At 44.7% G+C, this 25,180-nt stretch overlaps 1 protein-coding gene across 1 annotated transcript in view; it reads left to right on the forward strand.

The window, feature by feature from the left end:
- LOC144119599 (uncharacterized) overlaps nucleotides 1-25,180 on the forward strand; it is a 73,699-nt gene that overhangs the window by 25,489 nt on the left and 23,030 nt on the right. The window contains exons 14-17 of the mRNA XM_077652175.1: nucleotides 404-478; nucleotides 1,057-1,135; nucleotides 3,127-3,203; nucleotides 5,889-5,966. Of these exons, the coding sequence (XP_077508301.1) occupies nucleotides 404-478; nucleotides 1,057-1,135; nucleotides 3,127-3,203; nucleotides 5,889-5,966 (309 nt within the window). The remainder of the gene's footprint in view (nucleotides 1-403; nucleotides 479-1,056; nucleotides 1,136-3,126; nucleotides 3,204-5,888; nucleotides 5,967-25,180) is intronic.

Here is a 25,180-nt window from a genome sequence, read left to right on the forward strand (position 1 = left end):
TCTGAGAATCAAAATTAATACTGGAATGGATTTAGGCAAAGGCAAGCTACAACTCTCAAGATAAATGTAGAGCGTGACCATAATGTTTTTATAGTTAATTATTAGAATTACTTAGTTAACTTGGCAATTAGCGCGTCTAAGCAACGGGCTCGTCTCCACCAGCAGTGACATTAATGCAGCGAAGAAAGCGCGCCGCAAAAAAGCTATATTAAGAAATTACTATCCGCCTTACGTGAAACACCCTGCATACATACGCTGCTCCTGCACATCGTCTTTTCAACGGCTCAAATGTGCTTTTGGGCCCGTATGAACCTTACACACTGAACCCTTGCGTTTTGAAGTGATGCATGACGTAGTCTAAGGTGGCGCTTTTTTCTTCTTGTTTCTTTATTCGCTCCTATAGGTGGCGGTCGCAAAGAGCTGCCAGTGCCGAGCGAAGAGTGTGACGACTACGCTAGCTAATGATACCCTGTGTGTGGTAAGTTTGGGAACGAAAATTTGGTCCGATCATATCACAGAAAGTAGCAACAAGGCCAGGGTTCCCGGACATACATTTTAATTGCCAGGCAAATGTTGAATATTGTAAGGTTAATTATCTAGTTATTGGAGGTATTGGTCAATCCTTCACATGCCTAGCAAAATCCTCTCTCTTAAAATTTGTTCATCGCTCGCATCGAGTATAGTTAAGACTGCCATAAAAACCAATGGGAATCGTTGTTGACGATAGCAAAAACGTTAATAGCAAAAAAACTAAGCGTTCCGAGCAGAGATCTTCTGATATAGAGAATGTTGCAGTAAGATTTTACGAAAAAATGGCGTTCATAAACCATTTCTTGTTGAAAAATGAACTTCTCCAGAATTTTTGCGTATGATGGGATATTATGACAGGAATAAACATGTGCTACTCTTATTCAATTTTTGTTTTTGCTTTCAATGAAGAGGCATATAGGACTAACAGCGCTTTGATATTCATCATTTATGATTACTTCAGAAGCAAGTATAGAAATCCTTTAATAATTCAGGCTAAAATAGTTTTATGACTTTTCTTATTTTCAGCTGTCGCGCTCCTTAGGGTTACGCGGCTGGAAGTTGCAAACAGTTGGATTGTGCATTGGAGGAGAATGCAGACGTCGACGTATGTCCAGATTTTACGTTTTTCAAACAACCCTTTTGCGCCGTACAGAACACTTAGACACATTTAAATAACGCGTTTAAAAAGCACAGGAGTCGAAATCAGCGCCCAGTGTATATAGACTCGCAGGATGCCGTGCAGCTGAATCGCGGTAAAAAAAGGAAAAAGAAAAGAGACGAACTGCACGGTAACAACGCCAGTGCTATAGCTAAGTCTCTTTGAAACGAAAGCGGTGTTCAAAGTAAGAAAGACGTAAACTAGAAACACAAAGAAGAAATTACGGAAATGACAGGGTGAATGCCATGGGCGCCATCCTTCCAAAAGGGCTCTTATCTTTTCTTGATTAGAATAAAGAACTCAAGCAGTACTAAAACAATTAAAACCTTCGCCGCACGCCTCAGCCGCTTCAAGAATCAGCTGTGCATGACAATCGGCATCACTGCACGAAACTGGGGTTTGGCACATATAGGCCCGGTAACCAAAGCTCCCGCAGTAACTAGCTTAGTGCTTCTTGTTGGGCTAGTTGGTGCATGGCTTTGGAGAACCACGTTGCGCATTCAAAAGAGACAAACACAGGAAAAAGCCAAGAAGACGGAAAGAGCGTTCTTTCCGTCTTTTTGGCTTTTTCCTGTGTTTGTCTCTTTTGAATGCGCAACGTGGTTCTTTATAGCTCAGTGCTCCCTGCATTATATTCCATCTTTTCTAGGGTGCCTTTTTATGCAACTAATAAGGAAATTTACAGGCTTACCAGCGGAAACCCTCTCACAAGATGCAGGAATTATACAGGCAATCCACCTATGCGAAGCAGCACACGTTTTCTATTTCCAGAGTTTGCATTGTTTCTTTGTCTCTTGCTGCCATAGATTTCAGACACGAACGCCTTAATAAATCCTGAGGCGGTGATTGTTTTGATTGGAGCCAAATCTCTTCCTATGTACGAGTTCTCCGCCCCAGCAAGAAGCGGTAAAAGTGATTCCAAGTTTTGGCTACTTACACTGTTTCTTGACCATGCAGACAACTGGAGTTCATTTTTTTTCACTGAAGTCCTGACTTGTGATTCGTGTTGTGTGGTTCCTTTCTGTTTGAAGAATATGTCATATAAACATATTTCTTCGAGACGGCGAAATTAGTTTCGCGGATTTTAATATCGGTCGAAATACCGGCAAGTTGCTATTAATTCTAATCGATATGTTGTTTCAAAACTGAAAGAAGCGTCGTGTATTTTGTTATAGCTGAAACTGCGTTACTGCTTTGCCATGCAGAACGTCTTCCTCAATGATCTTATTTGATTGATCTCTACGCCTGTACATGAGTAGTACACGTTAATCATAAGCCATCTTAAAGACTCAACATTGCTTTTACGGATACCTTCCTGGTATGTGGTGACAGCGAAGCCGCAGCGGTTGCCAGTCCTGCCTTTAGCACGCTACAAAAGAGATATTTCCTCTCTTATAGATTAGTAGGACATATGAAATTCTATATCTTCTTGCGCATTCTCAAAACTGCGTCGGCACGATATCTACTGGTTCCGGCTCGCTGGTTAATAATGTAGTCTATATTATAGCTAGTGAAACTTTATAAGCACTTTATGTTAAAAAATAAACTTAGAATCACGTCTTTGCCAAAAGTAATGAGACAACGTGGTTTGCTTCCTAGCCGTATAGTGGAGCCCTTAAATGTACCCTTAAAGAACGAAAAGTCTCGAAATGTGAGCACAAAGCGCTCCCTTTACCTCACACAGATTTAAAACTTAAGAGGGGCCATAACTTCCCCGCTACAGAGCTAGGAACCAACCGGAAGCTTCTCTGGTTAACATCCCTGCCCCCCCCCCCCCCCCTCCTCTCTTTATCTATCCGTATCTCTCTAGGAAACAAACACCGTTGCGTGGTTACTTTTGGCAAACACGGTACTTCTACTCTTTGCTGTAACGGAGAAAAATATAATTAAGATTGGTGCTGATCGAGGACTACCCATATTTTGAACCTCCTTCCCAGCAGCACCCGACAGGCCGGCCCCTTACGAGTTCAGAAAGAAAGAATGCAAAACCTCCGACGTGAAAGTGACTACTGAGGTTCGTTTTTCCTTTCAATATTCAGTTTGTAGAATTGAATATTTGGTAAAGAGAGAAAAGCTACAGTGAATGAACGGATTGCATAATATCTGAGTGTATATGAAAGACAATGTAACGTTGTCAGCATGCAATGGGCGAAAATCAGATGCATAGAGGTTAGGGAGGTCCGAGAGCTTAGGGTAAGGAGGTTAAGACGACCTGAAACGAAAACCTTGCAGTTGCCGTCCGTCGGTGACCAGCATCTAAGAAAGCTGAACAAAACTCGCTGTATTTACAGGCTAGAGCGGGATTCGAGCCTGTGGCGGCATGAACAGATGGCCGCTTTTTTCGACCACTTTGCCATCGACGCAGCCAATCAACACGCGTATGATACTGCCAGCGTATCCCGCAGTGCTTTGGCAATCCTCCCCTTGTCAACACTCATTCGCACCCAGACGCTAGAGCACGCGGCCCCTTGCGGAAGATTTGAACCACTAGTGCCATCTCACGAAAATCACGCGGGCCGGCAGGAGGTTTGAACCACAGCAGCAGGGCAACAAAGAATTTAAAATGTCATTGGCGTGGATGATTTCAGGTCGTCAATACAAAGCGCTCACGAAATCTTAGCCAACGCAGTGAAGCATTCTCTACGGATCAATCGCATTGATCACCTTTGATTTTTTTTTTTTGAGGGAGAGGTGGGAAGGCGTGGAGAATTACCAGGCGGAAATCCAGGAAAGTTATGACGACTAAAATTCAACAAAATTTTCTATGGTGGTAATGCGGCCAGTGCCCGAAAACTGAAATGCGTTTTGTTTACTTAGCCCGACAGAACTTTTTTGCGGCCAATATAGATGGTCAACAATGTTCTGATGGTTCTCTCTTTTGTAGGAGCTCAGGTTATGCAGTTAATTGCAGCTCCAAGAATGAAAGCCTCCGCGGCGTTCATAATTACCGTAAACGACTACAAGGTTGACCGCCGTTAAAAGGTTCAGCCAGGTTTAGCAAACTCTACCGTGATGCCCGATCTCGGAGTCCACGGCTCATAGCTCACGCCTCTCGCAACTGTTGAGATGCTCACTACTTCATTCGCTCTCACCATCAGTAACGTACGACATGACGGTCTCCCAGTTATTATAATGACTCAGAGGCGTCTTCCTCCAATGAAGATCAGTATTGGGTTTTTTGACAGCCATAGCTATAATTCCATAAGACATAGCGCTGTACCGCAGCGCTTCACATGGTTACACTACCACGCCACAAGTGGCGAATGTTCGAAAAAACATACGCGTCGTATTCGATTCAATTCTTTGACTATTGTATTCGTATTCGATCCCATTTTTAGCTCCGCTATTGGTATATGATTCAGGTTTGAAAAAGCGCTATTCGCACAACCCCACAAAAATACTAAGAATCAAACGGCAAGAGGAAAACAAAGCAGTTGCTGCGTGTTTTGCACTGAACAAGAGGGGAGTTACAAGAATTATAAAAGTCATTCTGTTATATACTATATATATGTTACGAAACAAACTTCCTTAGACTTTACAGTTTTTTTTTTCAGATGGAAAAGACATTGTTAAGGAACCTAATATGCGACTTATACAATATTTACGTTCATGAATTCGCCTCACCGTACACGTTTTGCTTCTGTTCCTATTAATGCTCATGGCGGACTTCAGCTGAGAAGGTTTTTTTTCTCCTGCTCGAAATATTACGCAAGCAACTTGTACGAGCCATAAGACCTCACAACTGAACTAAGTGAGGCTAAATTTTTAAGGCATAAGCCTTACTTCCTGCATTGGGTGAAAGCCTCTCTCTCCGTGTGTTAGTACTCGAGGGCACCCATAAAAGATGGCGTCCTCGTGCAACCTGGCAAGTGGCGGTTAAATTAATCACTGGTCGTCGAAGTTGCGCGTTAAGAGCAAGCCGGATCGCTCAAGTGCCACCGGTGGCAGCACCTGCCATCGCAGGGCAACGGCGCACAGCTTAGCCACTGCACCACTGCACTAGGAGTGGTATGAAGAATCCCTGGAATATATGAGTGTAAAGATAAGAATGACCTCATGCAGACGGTCGGTGCATCAGAATGCAACCTGATGTGGCAGCTCCTGGGGGAGGGGAGCGACTGCCTTTACGAAGTTAGCGCGCATATCAGATACGATGCGGCGGCATCGCGGCGGCGGCTACGTAAAGTCATAATAATAATAATTGTTTTTTGTGTGGAAAGGAAATGGCGCAGTATCTGTCTCATATATCGTTGGACACCTGAACCGCGCCGTAAGAGAAGGGATAAAGGAGGAAATGAAAGAAGAAAGAAAGAAAGAGGTACCGAAATGGAGGGCTCCGGAATAATTTCGACCACCTGGGGATCTTTAACGTGCACTGACATCGCACAGCACACGGGCCCCTTAGCGTTTCGCCTCCGTCGAGACGCGGCCGCCACGGTCGTGTTCGAACCCGGGAACTCCGGATCAGTAGCCGAGCGCCCTATACACTGAGCCACCGCGGCGGGTCATGCAGGTGTAGAATTGCCAACTGCGTGGCATCGGGTCACATCACGCAGCACTGCGCAGCGCCTGCGTTCACGCAGTGAGCGGGCGGGCTTAATTACGCCTTCTCGCGGGTAAGCACTCTTAAGTGTCTGCCGACTTTTTTCATCCCACGTTTTGATATTCATTACAACATCAACTTCTTTTTACATTACAGCTCATTGTTGCGGCTTCTTGTAAAGCTGTTTGTAGATACTATGAGACCGAACATCGCCCCAATGGAACATTGTGTCTCGTGAGTGTCAATTTTGTATTACAGTATTTTTATGGCGTATCGGTCGCACCTGTTTTCTAGAAAAAAGCTGCCTGTGCGACTCACACAAAGATTCGGCTCAATTAAGCTTAGATTTTTTAGGGTATAACTTCAAATTGCGCCTATTGATATCGCAGATTATGACACGCTATTTCGGCGAGTTTTCGGAAAGAACATGATGGGCGTTTTCTTTAGTTATTCAGTAGCGCTCGGAGGTATTGGACCTGACGAGAAATCGTGCAACAAAAATTACGTTCTAAACTTTGCTACTGAGATAAAACGAATGCGATATAAACGGAATTTATTGTTAAAATCGTGGCGGGACGGACAATAGGGCACATCTGGATTCTTCACCGCAGTTTCATCGTTATGGGTAAGACATATATAAATTGTTAGTATTTGTGAAGTTTTCCCAGGAATGAGTAGCACAAGATAGAGTGGATGATGCAACGGTGCGAACTAAAAACCAAAAATACGGCCGATAAGTTCTTTGTATTGAATGCATGTGACTTCACGGTCTTGAAGCGTCATATGGGGGCTTTGAGGGACTCCATAGCGCAGAGCTTCGAACCACTTTAGACTACCTGGGGTTTTCTAGCGGGCGCTGCCATCGCACATCACATGGGAGTTCTTGCATTTTGGCTCCTTGGAAACGCGACCGCCGAGGCCAAGTTTGATCCCGCGGCCGTGCGAGCTGCAGCCACAACGGGGGGTCGACCTGCAAGTTTTTGCACTTTTAGACACTCGTTAAAGAAGCATAGAAATTTTTGTAGGACGAAGGTTAGTAGACCATTCTTGATGCTTACACATAAGAATGAAGGAATACTTAGCACGACCGCTGAATTAAAAAAAAAAATGTTAAGAAGAACTTCAACAATGCACTCAGGTGGCAAAACTTCAGTGCTATGATATAAAAGGAATTGCCTAGACTACGCTTAACTTTGTTATTTGTGTTACACACCAGTAAACGTGTATATTCAAAGCGAGTTTGTAGAAAAAATAAAAAAAGCTTCGCAGCAATATGCTAGGTTTTGGTACATTGTTTTGAGAAATCCCCAAGGTAGAGCATATTTGATATAAGCGAGTAATTACCTTTTAGCGCCCACTCAAGCGTAGCCGTACGGCTACAGAGGAAAGCTAAACAGCTTTCACACAGAATTCGCAGACAAAGAAAAATCAGTCCTGGAGCGGGGATCGAACTCCGGACGACCATCTGTCCGCAACAGTCGGTCTATCATACATTGAACTCTAAATTGCTTCTAAACGTCTTGATGTCATTAATCATTAGCAAGTGTTTGTGGAAAAAAATAGCAAGGCTTCGCACCAATATGCTAGGTGTTGATCTATTGTTTCGGGGAATTCCCCAAGATAGAGTACATTGGTGACAAGCGAATAATTAATCATTAGCACCCACTCAAGCGCAGCTTTACGGCTACAAAGAAAAGCTAAACAGTTTTCACACAGACTTCGCGCATAAAGAAAAATTAATCCTGGTCCGGGGTTCGAACCCGGGAACACCTCCTACCCGGGACAGTTGCTCTATCATAAATAGAACCATAATTCTAAACGTCTTGATGCCATTATTAATTAGCACTAATTATCCGTTAGCCTCCTCTCTGTAGCCAGTGCTAAAATCATTTTGCGGAATTCTGCATCTCAGTGTACATGTGCTCGTACTCTGATGTACTCATATGTACTCCTCACAGGTGGAGTACAGACGCGAAAGCAGGCTTATAGGACCCGCGAAAAGGACCTACACCATCGGCCAATGCCTTAAAGGGACATATGTGCGAACACAGTACAGCTGGGATATCAAGTTATAACGTTCATTTTCGATGCCGAATAAAACGTAACGAAGTCAACGAAGGAAAAATAAAACAACACACACACAAAGACAGCTTGCGTCCATGTTCTCTTGATTTGTTTCCGAGGGGCACGCCAAGTGAATCTCATCCGTCCCTGTCACCTTAAAGCATGCATTCGGGCTTCGCTGCTGTGCCCGCAGTTTGATCTTTTTGGCGCAGAAATAGAGCAAAAGCTTTATTCTGTATCAAAGGAACATGCTTCATATGCAACGCTATCACTCTTTGAAGAAACGGGAATCAGTTTTTAGGTTTGTACAGTGACGGTAAAAAATTCGCGTGATGCGGAGCATTGTCAGTTACATGTTCTTGGAAAGCAGATGACAACCTGTGGCGACGATGCCTGTCTGTAGCTGCTATAAATAAGATATGAATAAGATGTAGCAGAAGAATAAGATTATTAAGAATAAGAAAAGAATAAGAAGTAGTATTACTCGATGGCGGGCGCGCAACTTGTAGCGGACGAGTGGTGTGGTGAGATATGCATGCTGCGGCAGAGATATACGGTGCTTGATTGAAAGAAGAATAAAAAGACTTGTGGTAAAGAACGAGGCTTGCATTGCGGTGACGTAACTAGAGGGATGGAAGTCCAGATTTTCGTGATGATAGCAAAATTTTTATGGTGCAATGACATCGGCGGCTAAAGAGTGCCATTTAGCACAAGGTATTCCTTGTTTGCTCAAGGTGGGATCAAAGACCCATTGCCCAAGCTTTTCACCCTGCATAAACCAAGCACCAGGCCAGGGGAAGCTCGTACCCATTGTATGACCGGCGGGTACCCGAAGACGCTGGGGATCGAACTCGCACCTTCGGAATGCGAGGCGCATACCCAACCACTAGGCACCGCTGCGGTCATGAAGTTCAGGCTTTGCTTTCAGGTCAAACACTGCACTTCGTATCAATATGCGGAATGAATGAATCGGGCGGCACGATTTTGTACAGCTTCCAGTGCAGTAATTAGATAAGCGTTATGTGGCTTCGAGCTTGCAGTTACATATTCTAATAATAATAATAATAATAATAATAATAATAATAATAATAATAATAATAATAATAATAATAATAATAATAATAATAATAATAATAATAATAATAATAATAGGATTTGGGGGAAAGGAAATGGCTCAGTATCTGTCTCATATGTCGTTGTACACCACCTGAACCGCGCCGTAAAGGAAGTGATAAAGGAGGGAGTGAAACAAAAAAAGGAAGAAAGAAGTGCCGTAGTGGAGGGCTCCGGAGTAATTTCGACCACCTGGGGATCTTTAACGTGCACTGACATCGCACAGCACTCAGGCGCCTTAGTGTTTCGCCTCCATCGAAACGCAGCCGCCGCGGTCGGGTTCAAACCAGGGAACTTCGGATCAGTAGCCGAGCGCCCTGACCACTGAGCCACCGCGGCGGGTGGCTAATATGCATCAACATGACAAGACTGGAGGTGAAAGCTGGAGTCGGCCGTTGCCAGTGCAGCCTTTGGGAGCCTGCGAGAAGCTTTACTTTTCCCGCCACATGCGGAGCTCGTGCGTCATTCTGCGTCAAACGAGTGAGCTGCTCAGTCACATGGCGAGCATGATAAAAAAGCCATTGTAGCGCCACGTGTTTCACGCATGCGCGCGCACTAAGAGAGTCAGTAGAGGCAGTGCTGATAGCGCCAACAGCCACACATTTCAATCCATAATTGCGGATGTCACAATGTTTCTACTTGAGCGCCAGCTCTGTAATGATCACCCGGGATGCTTTAATCGCACTTCTTCCAAAGCGCGTAATGCGTTGACTTGACGCCAGTCACGTCTGCATTTATGTTTCAGCACTGCAACTTTCCGAGAATTTTTTTTTCTTTCTCGCAAGAAATCATTCGTTGGACAGTGAAAATGTGCTATGCGTTTGTATTGTCTCTTCTTGAGAACCGTTTCACTTTCCTTCCTTATATTTATTTCTTTTTCTAACAGCTGCGCAGACATCTGCAGTGACGCTAAGCTCTTTCTCCCTCCAACGCGTAGGCTTTAAATCCGCTGCTGTTCGGCGGCACTTCGCGAACAGGCTAAAAGAGCCGCCTTCGGTCGTGGTGAAGCGGCGGGAACATCAGAAGCGCTTAACATCTCACTACGACTCTCTTAAAATGCGGCGCACTGCGAATCGATAATACGCCGGTAAGTGACCAGGCGTCTTAAAGCCTTCCGTTCGCTCTACTATTAGAAAGAAATAGCTGTGATTGCAATTTTGAACTCGCTCAAGCATATCCGACTTGGTGGATTCTTAAAAGTACACTAAATCGAATTTTGAGCATGCTTCTATGTCGTAAAAAATAATTTGAGATGATGTGAGGCCATCGGCGCATGAAAATAGGCTGACAATTAATTCAAGACGCTGAAATGGAGAAGACCTGCCAGGCATTCAGCGGTCGTGTAAACCAGTAGATTTGCGGAATGATATATCGCACGTAAACTTTGCTCGGTCAGCTTGAGTATGCTAGCTTGACAAGCTAGCTGACGATGCCGCTTAATGAGCCTTAGTTGGATCTGGAATGATAAACGAACGCCTTCCATTTAAAGAAATATTGCCAAAAACACCGATCAAAGATTGTGCACTGACCCGGCGCGGTGGCTCAGTGGTTAGGGTGCTCGACTACTGATCCGGAGTTCCCGGGTTTGAACCCGACCGCGGCGGCTGCGTTTTTATGGAGGCGAAACGCAAAGGCGGCCGTGTGCTGCGCGATGTCTGTGAACGTTAAAGATCGCCAGGCGGTCGAAATTATTCCGGAGCCCTCCCCTACGGCACCTCTTTCTCCCTTTCTTCTTTCACCCTTCCTTTATCCCTTCCCTTATGGCGCGGTTCAGGTGTCCGCCGATATATGAGACAGATACTGCGTCATTTCCTTTTCCCCAAAACCAATTATTATTATTTATTGTGCACTGACGTCAAAGGTCGCGTTGCCAGTCACACTGACAGCACAGGAAGTGCGTAAATGACATGATCTGTTTCATTATTTGGCTGCTTTGTGATTTACACCGAAGCTTTTTTTTTGTGTTTGTGAGTGCGTGCGCCGCCAAACAACGAACTTCGTTTTTAAGCTGCGGCAAGGCAAAGGCTAAGATGAAGATTCTTTGGCCTTGATGGAATATCTGAGTTAAATGTAACCAAGCTTTAAAAAAAGACGAAGTATCCTAGCCCAGTACAACCAGGTGAGAGTTGTTTAGAGTCACGTGGGCTAGTATGCAGTATTTTTTTCGCTCTTCAAAGTTAAATAACCAGCTAAGCTTAATTAGCTAACTTTTTAGTTGTTGACTTGATGAACAAAGTGTCAATAGAAAATTCGTAGATCTCTTTGAGAAACAGCTCACTGAGATGTTTGTACCAAGGTGCCCTTTACGTAAACACGTTTTCTTACCGGCCTTAAACCATAACTCGAACAATAAAAAGAAGCTTCCACGTGATAACAGTGCCAAATTAACGTCCGAAGACGCGTCTTAGAGAACAAAATGCAATTTTTTCGGAAGTGCGTTCCCCGACGAGCCTTTGCGTGCACATTGGGACAGATATGTCACCAAGCAGCTGGCCACGTGATAGCTTTGTTTTAAGGCCAGTAAATAAAACTACGTATATCATACCTTGATAGAAGCAGCGGTGCTAGCGATTTTTCGATACAATCTACAACTTTCCCATTGACACTTGTCCCGCGGGTCAATAATTAAAAGGCTAGCTAATTAGGGTTAACTAATTGTTTAACTTTGAAGAATGAAAAAAAAACACTCAAGACTTGGCCACGTGATTCTGAATAACGTTGAGTTGGTTTACCTGGGGCTAGGAAAATTCGTCTTTTTTAAAGGTTACCAACATTTAGCGGGGACACCTGGTATATGAGCGGACCATCGTATGCGGAACATCGCTTCATATAAGTCAAGTAGCCCCGTAACCGCACAGCGAGCAAAGGGCGCATACAATGCGCATTATAAACAGCAAGAAACACGCTCGCTTGTGGGACCGCACTGACTTGTGTTTTCCCGCGGGAAACCGGACACAATGAGTGTTTTGTATTGCGCAACCATTCTTCCATGTTGGCCCAAGCGAAAGGAAATGCACGAAGTTTAAGCCAAGCATGTTTGCAGAGCCAGAAGTCAAGGTGGGAGCGCAGCGCCTCACATTTATGCGAATTTTCGGATCAACTGAAATTGACCTCTTTTACAGACGCACACTCACCGAAACATGATTCACCACTAACAAAGGCCTGTGAGGGATGTTTTTGTTTAGTGACAAAAAAGCATGGCTATGAAAAAAATCAGCAACGACAACAAAAAAGTCAATGCTGGTTTACAGCTTACAGCTGTAAGTCTGTGCAGCAGGAAAGGCTCAATGAGGACGCAGTGTTGCCTTTGCAGTGTATACGAATGATCGCACTTTGTAGCGTAGGCCGGCACTCCTCGCTGTTTTAAACCCGAGCATAGTAAATCGGATGCAAGGGCCTCAATGTTATCGCGTGGTCCCGCCTAATACAATCATCCGGGACTAATCCGGTAATTGAGAAAATAAACCATCACAAGTCGAATGTGAGGCCGGACTGCCTACTTCTACATTTTAACATTGGTGATGTACTGAATGGGCTTAGAGACCATTAGCTAGGGCAGTGTGCTGCACGATGGCAGGGGATTTAGAGTCTGTGGTGCAGGCGGTGCTGTGGTCTTTAGATGCAGTAAACACGCTTTTATGCGCTTATCGCGGTGTTGTGCTCTGGGCTTTTTCTTACGGGAGTCTACAGGAGCGGCTGTATTAATTTATTACTGCAGACTTAACCAAAATCTAGTGGTATCGCAGTTTCTGAAGCCTATTAGCTTCTTCCCTTTTGCTTTATTCGCCTCTGAAAATATCTCAAGGAAAATCAGTAAAGCGAGTTCTCTTTATCTGCCAAAACAGTGGTCCGAAGTTAAGCTCACAAACGGTGATACGGCGCGACATTGCGCTGTAGCCATCACTGCGACCCTATTCGGCTAAAGCCTTCGACAAGTTTTTAAATACTTCACACTCTTATTACTACGCTGAACGCCTGAAGACGTGTCCTGCTACCCTCACTATGCATGTAGGACGCCGTTTCGTAAGTACACAGAAGTGTGTCACCCGGTTCCCCAGAGCTAAGCCAACGTGAGCCCCTGCTCTTCGAGGGACTGCGGAAAGAGGCAAAGAAGTCTGACGCCATCCTAGTGGGAGAATTGCTGTCAACACTTGTCATGTCAGCCTCCGTACATTACTGACGTGGGTGGGTTTAATTAAAGATATTGCGGCTCTGCTGAAGGCTGACGCTGCTATAATGTTCTGCGAGGTTGAGGGCCGTTGTGCCAAGCGATGAAATGAAACAGACTACATGGTATTTGTGAATTGAAACTGACGACTGTTCACCACTGATTTATGACTGCTTAACTTTGCTAACGTCATTATTCCACCCGGTAGTATGATTCTTCCCTTTTCTTACCCAATCATAAAAAGCTCTTCTCTAGGATTGCTCTCAACTACCCCCCCCCCCCCCCCCCGTGCGGAATAGCTGTTCTTTGCTTGCTTTTTAATTTATGACTTCTTAGATTCACTCATTTTCCTCGCCTGATCGGCACTGGAGGACGTAATACTGGATCACAATATGCTCCATTGTTAATTCGACCTTGCCACAGAGTACAGTTAAAGTGTCGTTAACTTCGTGAAACTTCCGAGTTTAAAAGAGGGTTTTGCGCGCAGCGTTTTGTTTTTTATCCACGAAGAATAGCGAGGTCTCCTTGCAATCATCAACTCACGGGAGCGCAAAATCAAGAAGAGGTCGTTGACCTTTCGCCTATTGATCAAGGATGTCAGAAACATCGACAGAGCACGATTTATCTTATGCGAAGCCGGCTATGTGAGGCGGTAGGCAACACCGATCGCGATCGCGGCGTTCAGTGACTTTTGCTGTCACGCGCATTCGCGTCGACTCTATAGCGACAGCGGTGCTCGGAGTCATTGTTTCCGTGACCACTTTTGTTCGCGAAATACAAGACAAATGGGTTGCTGCTGCTGTTTTTAGCGTCCGTGATTTGGGAAAGGGAGCGGTCAGTGAGCTTGTCCATGTAGCCATTGCTATGGCGATCGGGAAAAGATAAGAATAGTGCTGGCCTTGCTTACAAAACACCGGGCGCGGGAAACATTGCGATGAACATACGGATTACGCCCACTGGAGGTCAATGGCCTCCCACATTGTTCTCTGATTAGCGCAGTCCTGCTCAAGCCAGGGCACCATCTTCCATGCTGTTCTCAACTGACAATATGCCGACTCCGGATGCTTTTCCTCCTCTCTCCTAGAGTCGACTTTGTTACCCTAACAGACAATGAAGCGCAGCAGTGTATTGGACAGTAATGTTTGCGTCATGGAAGGCACAAATAAAAGGATTGAAAAAGTCCCAGCGTTACGTCGCATTGAGGAACTACGGTCGGAACCTTAAGCACACTAGACTGATAGGCATAAGCATCGTACTGAACTTCAAGGAACCAGCAGAAAAGTAAAAGTAAGGACTTGTCTCTAAGCCATCGCAACAACGGGACGGCCGCTGCCAACCAGGTGCTTTAAAATGCGTCCGCTGTCTTCTTGTCACAGTACGGGTCTTTATAGCTTCATTGGGAAGAAGATCCCTGCACAAGAGTCGAAACTCAAGGGCGTCTTATTATGCTGAGCCAGCTGCTATATGGGTAATCACAAGAACAGTATCTTAAGTGCTACTATGCCCCGCGTGAAAGCTTTTTTGCCCCTTGCTACCACAAGTAGCAAAAGTTAGTAGCATAGAAATATATTTGTTGCGATATGTTCGCGCTAGATTTACTCATTGAGGGAGAAGCGCTGTTTCAGGCTGTCTTCTTCGCACCCACCGCAGAGACAGCAGTCCTAGCCTTGGAGCACATTACTGAGGACTACGCCCCACCATAACAGGAATTTTCAGCCTGTTTCCGGTTATGCGCTTAAGCCTAAATTAATTGCGTAGATCAGTTCGATCAGACAAGGCGCATTAACGCTGCAGGTCATTGCTTTGTATCCTCGAATGCTGTTATGCCGAAACCAAGTACTCAGGGATACGGCGCATCCCTCTGCCTATTGGCCTGAGACACAGAGCTCAGCGTCGTATCGTAAGAGGCCATAGACATTCTATATTTATTGCGCTGTGCTGAAGTCTGCCAACCAGCTCACAAAGCTGCCGATAACAGTACTAGTGTCCTCATCGACCAATAGAAGGATAAAAACGACACTTCTCAGAGCACTGAGGCTGATGGTTCTGTTCCTACAACGGTTGCGTAAATCACCACAGCAGCGGTTGTTGCCAACTGCGCATGCGCTTATTACAGCACGACAAGCATAAGGAGTTAAGTTGCAAAGGCTTCGGGACGATCGTTGAATGTCGAGATGATGATGATTATAAGCCGGCTCTATCAACAACGGCAAAAGGAGTAGAAGGACAAGTGCTGAACTTATTACATTTTAGGAGGAAAACAAGAAGTGGGATTTGGTAGAAACAAAGAAATCGGGATCGCTCTCCGTGTGAGTGAAGGCGCCCTGTCAAACATTGCACGCGTTTTTTTCTGGCATGCAGACGATTATCTCAAGACAACCGATTTCTTTGGTAACCTGTCACATACTTCTTGAAATAGAGACATTCGCTTGTTTGCTATCTGACGCCAGTACGTTCGTTACTTGGAGGCGAAGCACGTTAAATATTTTTGCTTTATTTGCTAGTATGACGACTTGTTTGTATCAGATATAATTACACTGTTCTATTTTTTGTTTTTGTTTTAGTCCTTAAGACATGTTAGCACTTTTTGTGTTTCATTTATTAGAATTGTGTAACCTGATATTATATATTGCATTGTGAAGCCCGCTCCCCTGCGGTAATGCCTTGGCACTGCAGGGTATAGTGCAAGTAAAAAATAAAATAAATACTATTATGTATGACTTCCCACAGAGGCAGAATCCAACACGCTGTGGCTCTGGGTTACCTTCGCAACGTACTGAACTGCATCCTTATGCGTTCTGCATCCAGGCAAGCAACGAAGGCTTAAGGGGATCTCCGTAGCACGGCAGGCTCATCTGGCAAAGCGGATGTGGCGGATAGCTCTGTTAGCGCTCGGTAAGTGTTGGCAACAGAGGCCAGTGTTTTATTAGCTCTGCCTCTATCTTCCCGATGGATACTTGTGCTTTATTGTGCGGCTGTAGGTCACTTTTTCGCTCTGACTCATCTTCGAGGCGAAAATGTAACAATGCGCTTTGTTTTCTTGTGCAGTGTTTGCGGTGGGTGTGGCAACCTACGAGCATGTACCATGCGGACAATATCCAATAAAAATTACGCCTTTGGTGAGTTGAGTTTCAAAACTATTGTTCTGGCTTTCACTTGTGCGGCTTCGGCACCTGTTGCTTTGCTCATCTCGACGTGTAGGTGTACTCGTTCGATATCTAATTTTATTTATCCTCTTCCTTCAATCTTGTTATTGTTTACGTTAACTTGAGCTAAAGACGTAGTATGCCCCTCAAGTAGCAAGCTTAGCTTCTTCTGTGAAATACACCCGTTCACCCGTTATTATTATCGCGAACAAAGCGTTACCACCACCACACGAACGCGTCACTGATTCGAAATGCATGTGGTTTGTCGAATTTAAAGTTCCAAAGCAACACCCTCAACTATGAAAGTTGGGGGCGGCTGCTGGTTAGTTTCGTTTAGGGGTTTTTAACGCTCAAAGCAATCACACAGCACGCAGGCGCCATTGTATTTCGTCTCCGCCAAAGTTTCGGCTGTCACAGCACGGACCGCATTCACACACGTCAATCGAGACGCAGAATGCAATCGCAACTCAGCCAACGCGACGAGTCATTCATATTTTTCAGCATCACGAACGATTTGCAGCTTTACTTTTCTGTGCATAAAACCCGGATTTAGTTGTAGGCTTAGAAAGTTTGCGGTTGGCTCTAATTTCCACTTAGAAAGGCTTGGAACGTGTAACGAATACGCTTTGAGATCGGAGGACGTGGACACCTTCACACAGAAGAACTTCTTCTGCTCTGTACCAGCGTAAAATGCTCAGAATGAAACGTGCGACAATGAAGACCTCAGACCTCTCATCCTTGTCATCCTCAGCCTGACTACGCCCACTGCAGTGCAAAGGCCTCTCCCATGTTTCTCCAATTAACCATTTCCTGCGCCAGCTGTGACCACCGTATCCCGGCAAACTTGTTAATCTCATCCGCCCACGTATATTTCGCCTCCCCTTGTTATGCTTGCCTTCTTTTGGAATCCACTCTGTTACCCTCACAGAAGTAGTGTCTTTAGATGTGTTAGCCCGTATTAGCCTCAACAAAAGCCAGAAAATGCCAGTGTACAGAAGAGTATTTTGATAGTGGTAATAAAGAGCACAGCAAATACTAAATATATGCAAATCAAAACAAGGTAAAAAAAAAATGCTTCCGCGTACAATATGTCTCATTCACTATTTCGCCTGGTCGAGTTTATGCTGTTCCCGAAGTGAAGGCATTAAAAAATATCTGATAAAATTCAGAACAAGCAGTGGTGTTTGGTAGATTAAGGCAGTAACTATCGACTTAACAGACTCCAGAGCTTTTCAGGAAAGAACGTTATCATGAAGAAAGAAGTTTATTATTTTCGCACAAGGGAAGGAGATGTCGAGACGAGTGCCACAAGAGCAGTGCGGCTGACGAGAGTGGTTGATTTTTAAGGATAAGAAATTAACGGCTCATTTTCCTCGGTTATTAAAGACCAGAGACGTCTGGTTGCTTTCTTAAAAAGTGCAGATTAACGATAGTGTCTTGGCGATGCTATAATTGCGCACCAAAACCAGTTCGGTTATTAAGTCATTCATGACTTGGATTCCTCACAGCATTGGCATGTCCAGCTTTTAACGAAGGAGAGTTTTGTGCAGCGTTAGTTTTGACGTTTTGAAGAAAAAAAAACTAATAAAATTCGTGTTATAAATGGAGATATACGTATATGACCTGCGATGGTTGCTTACCTCGTATATTTATTGTTTTTATTGTGTTTTATTGTGCTTATTTGTGTATTATTGTGTTTATTGTTTTATTGTGCATATTTATTGTGTTTTCCGAGGAGCGGAAAACAGTTGGGGACCCACACAGGGCACTGAGGGGAACAATGGCGTAGACGGCAAGACGCGCCATACAAATAATCACTTCTCTCCTTGCTTGCTGACAAGGCTCCCATCCATTCCTGGAATGAAAGCCACGACCGTGTGTTATTCGCATAAACAACGCCCTCCATAGCAACGAATTCTTGGAAGAAAACTTTAATAGTGTTTTTTATACGGATTTTGTTTTATTTGGTCGGAGATCAAACCGCTGTGCTTTTTAGTTTTGATGTTATTAATGCCTATGTCACTGCCCTACAAGTACAGTACGGGTTAGTCTTGTTTTAACAGGTAGTTAATCAAAGAAACCGAGCAGGGACTGACAGATTTACTGCAGACTTTCACGATGAAGAGATTATAATCGAGTACTAGCAAGCAGTCTTCCTTTACAAGTCTGCTTATTAGTAGAACGATGTCTACAAGTCATGCTAATAAGGTTTTTTTAGATTGCATCTACACGTAGCTGACATTTGGTAACTGGCGTGACGGCCGATGTTAACGAGTTCTTTGTATTGCATCCAAAAGGCACGTGTTTTTTTTTGTTAGTCGTTTTTTTTCTCAAATTTTATCTCCGGCATAACCTCAGAAAACAATAGGGTGCCTTTAAATTGGCTAGATGCAGGGAGGTCACTTTCTGCGCTTTTCTTGAGCCTTACTCTCAACCGCTCTTTTGGTCTTATCTCGCCCGGAGCTAATGCACGCAACCAGACACACGGAATGTTTAGAAGCCTTGGCTGTACATGGCCCACCAGGAGTATTTGGGTTCCTTACTTCTAGCACGGCACACAAAGAGCAAGTTAGAAGTCGATCGGTCATCTCAAGAGTAAAATACACAGTGTTCTCGTGGGGATTAAACAGCACCTGCAGCTTGTAATTTACTTGTGTATGAACGCAATTAGACTCTCTTTTTAATCCACTTGCCACTGTGTACCCCAACTGCTTGCTGCAAAATGGCACTAAGTTCTCGCCTGTGTGCTAAGGAAGCAGCAACCGGGCTTTCTGAAGCAACCTACGATTAGGTTCACGCATTAAATTCAATTTCCATCTTCAGTTCTTAGATTGTCGCCCAAAGTTTGAGGCGTAAAGTTCTTGCTGTGCATATTGGGAAAACAGCTACGTTGAAGGAAATATCTCTAATTCGTCCGTGTGACACTCCCAAATAACAGGAAAGACTGAAAGTAATTCTCAGTGGCTTGTCATGGAGCAGAGCACGTTTGAACAGAATGGTACTGTGCGAGTGTTGAAAAGTTGGAAATGCAGGCTTTGGGGCGTTACAAAATTAGCGAACTGCTCGAGTGCCCTTTGCGTCGTGTTAGTGACTACGGCGTTAAACTAATGAGCTCGAGTTTCTCATATTCAGTACAGGCAATAGAGGCGAAATGAAAAAAAAGCAACCGTGCAGTGAAATTACTCCGCGACTTAATCCTGAGCAGTAGATTCACTATGGCACTCTAATAGCACACAGTGTTGATTTGGCACCTAAACTTTGATGAACTAAATAAATTAACTGCTGACAAGAGGGAGCATTGAACGGATTCATCATGTGAACACCTCGTGAGGTACACGTGTGAGAAATGAATTTTGCGCTTTACAAATTTTTGACTGCTTTGATCAATCTCTGCTGGCGCTTCAAAATGAAACGAACCTGACGATTGTACGTTGCTAGAGTATGAACTACGACGAAAGACAAAAATTGTCAGAGGAGAGAGACGAGTGGAAAGCTTCCCCAGCTGGAAAAGTCAACGCCTTCGTGAACTACTAAAGGATTGCTGCCACACCGTATGCGCGAAGCGAGCTACAAAGACAACGAGGCCGATTTTTGACCTTTCATTGACTGTAGTCGTACTTAAACATTGTTAGACTAGCGGAGAATCTGAGATGATTTCTGAGAAGGGGATACCGTAATTTTTTGTACACAGTCCGCGGGATATACATGCTTAAAGTCTTTAGTTTTCCGCTTTGCAGAACATCTATTGATTCACATAATATAGGTTTTTTTCATTATCGCTAAACATGGTGTGAAACTCTAAGCGTGATTCTATATCACGGAGTTTTGCGACACTTTCGCTGCGATTCTCGTGCTCTGCTGTGCGATACCTCGTCATGTAATCGTCAATGGCTACGCCGAACCTGGCCTCCTGACGTATTCACTGTGAAGATACCGAACACATTGACGACTTTTTCAGACGTACTAACGTGGAATTTTTTTTTTGGCTCCGACTACCTGGATCCTACTAATCAGGGCGAGCACAGTTTTATGCGCACATTGTAAACTTGGTTCTTGCATACTGTAGGCCTCGGGCAGACAATTAAGCAAAAAAAAAATTTTTCTCAGCCGAAATTGAGCATTAGATTGCACACTATGTGCAGACACCGGAAGCCACATTATTTGAAGAGCCTAGACTATGAAGAGTGTATATTTGGCGGATGGATACCAGGCTGTCATTTACTGCTGCAGTTGTGTAAAAAATAACGCGTAATTTGCACGAAAAGCAATTACATGACACGTAGCACTGCTTTCATGAACAGCGCGAAGTATACAAGAACTGAAGGAAGACACACCCGGACAGGCGCCGACTTCCAACTAAAGGTTATCTAAAGGTGTATCATTTTGGCTCTTTTTTTCATGTGCATGGACAGGTGCGTATCATCTCTATGTTTTTATTGTTGTTTGGAGCCTGATCAATTTATTTTCACGTTCCAAGCAATAAACCTTTAGTTGCAAGTCAGTGCCTGTCCGTGTTTTCCTTCCTTCAGTTCTTAAAAAAATTCGTGCTGTTCTTCTTGAAAATGGCATACCAACTCGCCAAAGCATCAGTCCTAACGTAGCACTGATACTTCCACTTGTCTAAATAGCCAAATAAGGTTTATGGTTTATGGGGGTTTAACGTGCCAAAGAGACTCAGGCTATGAGGGATGCCGTAGTGAAGGGCTCCGGAAATTTCGACTACCTCGGGTTCTTTAACGTGCACTGACATCGCACAGTACACGGGCCTCTAGAATTTCGCCTCCATCGAAATTCGACCGCCGCGGCCGGGATCGAACCCGCGTCTTTCGGGCCAGCAGCCGAAAGCCATAACCACTCAGCCACCGTCAAAATAAGGTGGAACTAAATACTCTGCAAATCATGTGTCTTGTGTGATTTCGACGAGGCTACTCCCTTTTTCTGACGCGACTAATCAGTGAAGCAATAAATGTGCTGTAATAAAGCAATAGTGTGCTGTACGGTATGTTAAGCCTGAAGTCATATGACGTCGCGTGCCTTCTTGCGAAGAAGACATTTCTCGTACTGTATAATGGCACAATTTCTGCCACATATAATGTGCAGCTGGAAACAAATTTAGCGTTGTGAATGCAAGGAACGTTTAATGTTGAGATTCAAGGACCAACACTCATTGGGTACCGCTCGCAGGACAACAACACGTGCATTCCGGAGCATTTCTTCGGATATTCTGATACCGTCTACATACCCTGGCGTCATGGGAGCAATTGCACGCCGACAGTGGTAAGACAATTTTCTTAATTCAGAGTGTGCTGGGGCTGTAATGCTTTCTTAATCTGAGCATGAGTCTTTCGTTGGCTGCTCACTAAAACTGCGATACTTAAGTAAGCTTAGTAAACATGCTGTTGCTCGAAGTTATGATCTATCTTTCTGCGCGACTCGCTAGGTTATTAACTTTTGCGATCAAGGAATGAAGGATAACATCCGGAATTGTACGCAGCCAAGTGTGTGTCTTGGTTTTTGCCCAGACATCGTCAACCAACCTAAAGGGACCCTGAAAGGATTTACATGGGCATATTTTCGGGCAGCAGATCTGTAAAGGTGGTCTTTGTGGGTATTCAAGTCAAATTTGACAGCTCTGCGCGGACCCTAACATTTAGAAATAATTAAAAAAAAATCGCTGCTCACAGTAGCTCACAACTGATTAGGGCGACACATCTCACAGCCTGTCCCCTACCCCGATGATGTCAGTGGGCAGAAGAGCCAGCCTTCTTAGCTCGTCCCGTCTGCCCACTGACTTCATCAGGGCAGGGGGTGTGGGGTGAGGTGTGTCGCCCTAATCAGTTGCGAGCTACTACGAGCAGCGATTAAAAAATACATTTATAAATTATAGGGTCCACGCAGAGCTTTCAAATTTGACTCGAATACCCACAGAGACTAACTTTGCAGATCTGCTGCCCTAAAATATGTCCTTTGAAACCGTTTCAGGGCCCCTTTAAAGTCAAATATATTGTTGAATTACACGTCATGAGCGACTAACTGTATTTAAAACAAGAGGTGCAGTAGGAACAGAAAGCTGATTCAGTAAAAAGTCAAGCCCTTTGCATTGCCGTGCATGACTTAAGACGCGAATATTATCAAAAGGAGAGTTTAGCCCGTTTGCGGGCTTCGTTACGCGCAGCAAGCAGTCTTGACACTGAATATTAACATGCAGTAATACAGGAGAAACACGGTTTGCCGCATTGTTGCTTGCTCTTGAGTTCTGCTAGCAATTAAGATGAGTACTCTTGTTTGGTTTTTTTCAGAATGCTTATACTAGCTGTGAATGCTTGGACGGCAACGGAGTCTCGGGTCATCAATACTGCGTGGTATGATAAAAATGCATCTCTGCAAATAGCTTCATATTAAACGCCCAGAGTGGCAGATTAGCCCTCGATACTAAACTTTTAAAGAAATTCAAGCAACATCGCGATCATCTTCAGTGATGTCGCTTGTCTGCAGAGTCCTCCTTTGTCTGCGTGCGCCTCTCGATTCGGAACCGGTGGTTCGCCCTGAATCTTTTCGCATGTCGCATTATTCGTTTTAATTGCAGTATAACACCAGTAGGACGCCAGATGACAACACGGCAGACGTTACAGTCGGAATTTGCGGCATTGGAGCAAAGTGCTACACATACGATTTCAACGCGACCATGGAAGTAGACCTGAGGGATCCGCAACTTGCACGTAAGCTGTGTTTCATAACTGCTTTTTCAAGCAACGTAGCATTATCAACGAACTACCAGTTACCACGCTCTGTAGAGCTGCTCCGAGTCCTGTATAACAGAACAGAGGACAACGACACCGCGAATTCTGTTATCCTTCTTCTCTGTGATAGAATAAGCATGGGTATACTTGTGAACAAGGGAGGAGAAAGCCTCAGGGTGCTTGCCAAAGTTTCAACAAGAGGACTTGTCTTCACCTGGGCAAACCATTCATCATTGGCGGGGCTTAAATAGGGCCTTCATTCCGAGGAGCAAGTTTAAATAAGGCCTTCACATCGAGGAGGAAGGCTTCCTCCTCGGAGGGAAGGTTTTTTTTTAACCCCGCAAGTGATGAGCGCTTTGTCCAGACGAAGAAAAGTCCTCTTGTCGAAACGTTGGCAAGCACCCTGAGTGCTTCCCCTCTTTTGTTCACTTCCTGTGCATCCAGAAATGATCTACCTGCCTTCTCTTTGCCATGGGTGCCTGTGGCGACCACAGATGAGCGGTTCGTCCTTACGGCACTTGGTTGTTCATTTGGCCACTTAGGCTTGGGCCCATTTTGTATCTCTCTTCTGTCTTCTGAAAAGCTTGAAAATACTCTGGGGACCGATCCAAAACTGTACTATTACCGGCTATCGCGCGAGGATGTTAGGTTATGAATTAAAGGTGGTTGCCAGCGTACGCCTGAAGCCTAATGGCAGTTCGTTCTCATCTAACTACTGGTTCTTCATTACAAGAGTGTGAGGTAACACTGTAACATAAGCTAAAGAAGGAAGCAATTATAGGCGTAAACTGAATCAGGAAAAAAAACAATGAGTTATCGCTTCTTTTGCCTCATATGGTGATCGTAACTAATCTTGAGCCCCCACTACGGCGTCCCTTTATAGCCAATGTGTCGCATTTGGACGTAAAACCCCATACACCGGTCCACCGTAATGTGGCGTGGCTAATTCTTCGCCTTCAAGGGAAGCTGAGATGTTTTTGTGAGAATTCTAGGAGGTTCAAGACTTCGAATGTATGAAGCTAGTGATGACGTCATTATTGCGAAAATTTCAAATGCCCGCTACTTTCGCGCACGTGCTACCGTGCATCGTCCGACGCTGCCAAGCAAGTCTCTGTGGGCTTTACCTTCAGTGGCATTGGTTTTATTCTTTCAACCAACTGTTCCTTCGCTGTAAATGTAGCGCTGACATGTATGACGTCATCGTTGCGGCCTCTGCCTGCTCCTGTGCACTGCGGAGAAGCCTGAATGTCTACGCGACTTCATTCGGCGAATACCTCACCATTTCAAATGCTAGCACAAAAACACTTCGCATTCTTTACCTACAAGTTGCACACGTTGCGCCCATTTAGGCTCATCCAGTTCTAAAACCTCCTTAGTTGCCCACCAAAGGGACACAGAGGACAGAACTGAAGTGGGCCTGCATCGACAGGTTACCGCGTTGTAATGACGAAGCGGTAACTGTCGCCTACAACGGAGATTTTGCAAGCTATTAAAAGGTCAAAGATAGAAATGCAGTTGTCACCACCACCGGCAGTTTCAGCAAGCAAATTGCGCTGAGCGAAGAAAGTTATCTGTGTGCGGATTCCTGAAGTTATTCTAAGACGACTTGCTGTTAGGCTAGTTGGTTCTGGTTCATTATTGATTGCTGAACGTATATAGGTAGGTATTTTTTCTGAAGCGAAAAGCTTCACTAGGCTCGTCAACACCGGGCTTCGCGTGAGCCACACTACAGATTTGCCACAGCTGCGCATGCGCGAATCCGAGTGACGTCAAGCGGAGCGCAGGTGGTCGCAGCTGCCGCAGCCGTCGTCCCCGCCGCGCGCTGCCTCCGTCGTCTGTCCTTTCGCCATGGAAGGAGGAGAACAAGACCCAGAAGTGATAGCGTGGGACTTGGCTGAAAAGCAGCGAAGATATGAAAAGTGCAAGGCTAGACAAGCGGATGGAACGCCAGAATCACGAGAGGCACGCCTTGCTAAACGGCGGCAAAAGCATCAAAAACCAAACAAAACAAGTGAGCCGACGGCGTTCAGAGTTGATTGACGTTGACAACTTTGCAAACTCCGTTTATTTGCACGAATTGAAAGGCGCAAAACCGGCTCCGTGGGTCAGTGGAGACCTCAATTTCGCTTTTCGCTTTTGTATATCTTGGATTAGCTGGGCTAATCGTTATAATTTTTTTTGGCCTTGGCGTTTCGAGTTTTAGCCGAGTGGGAGGAA

The sequence above is a fragment of the Amblyomma americanum genome, chromosome 2 (assembly GCF_052857255.1).
Source record: "Amblyomma americanum isolate KBUSLIRL-KWMA chromosome 2, ASM5285725v1, whole genome shotgun sequence".
Lineage (NCBI taxonomy): Eukaryota > Metazoa > Arthropoda > Arachnida > Ixodida > Ixodidae > Amblyomma > Amblyomma americanum.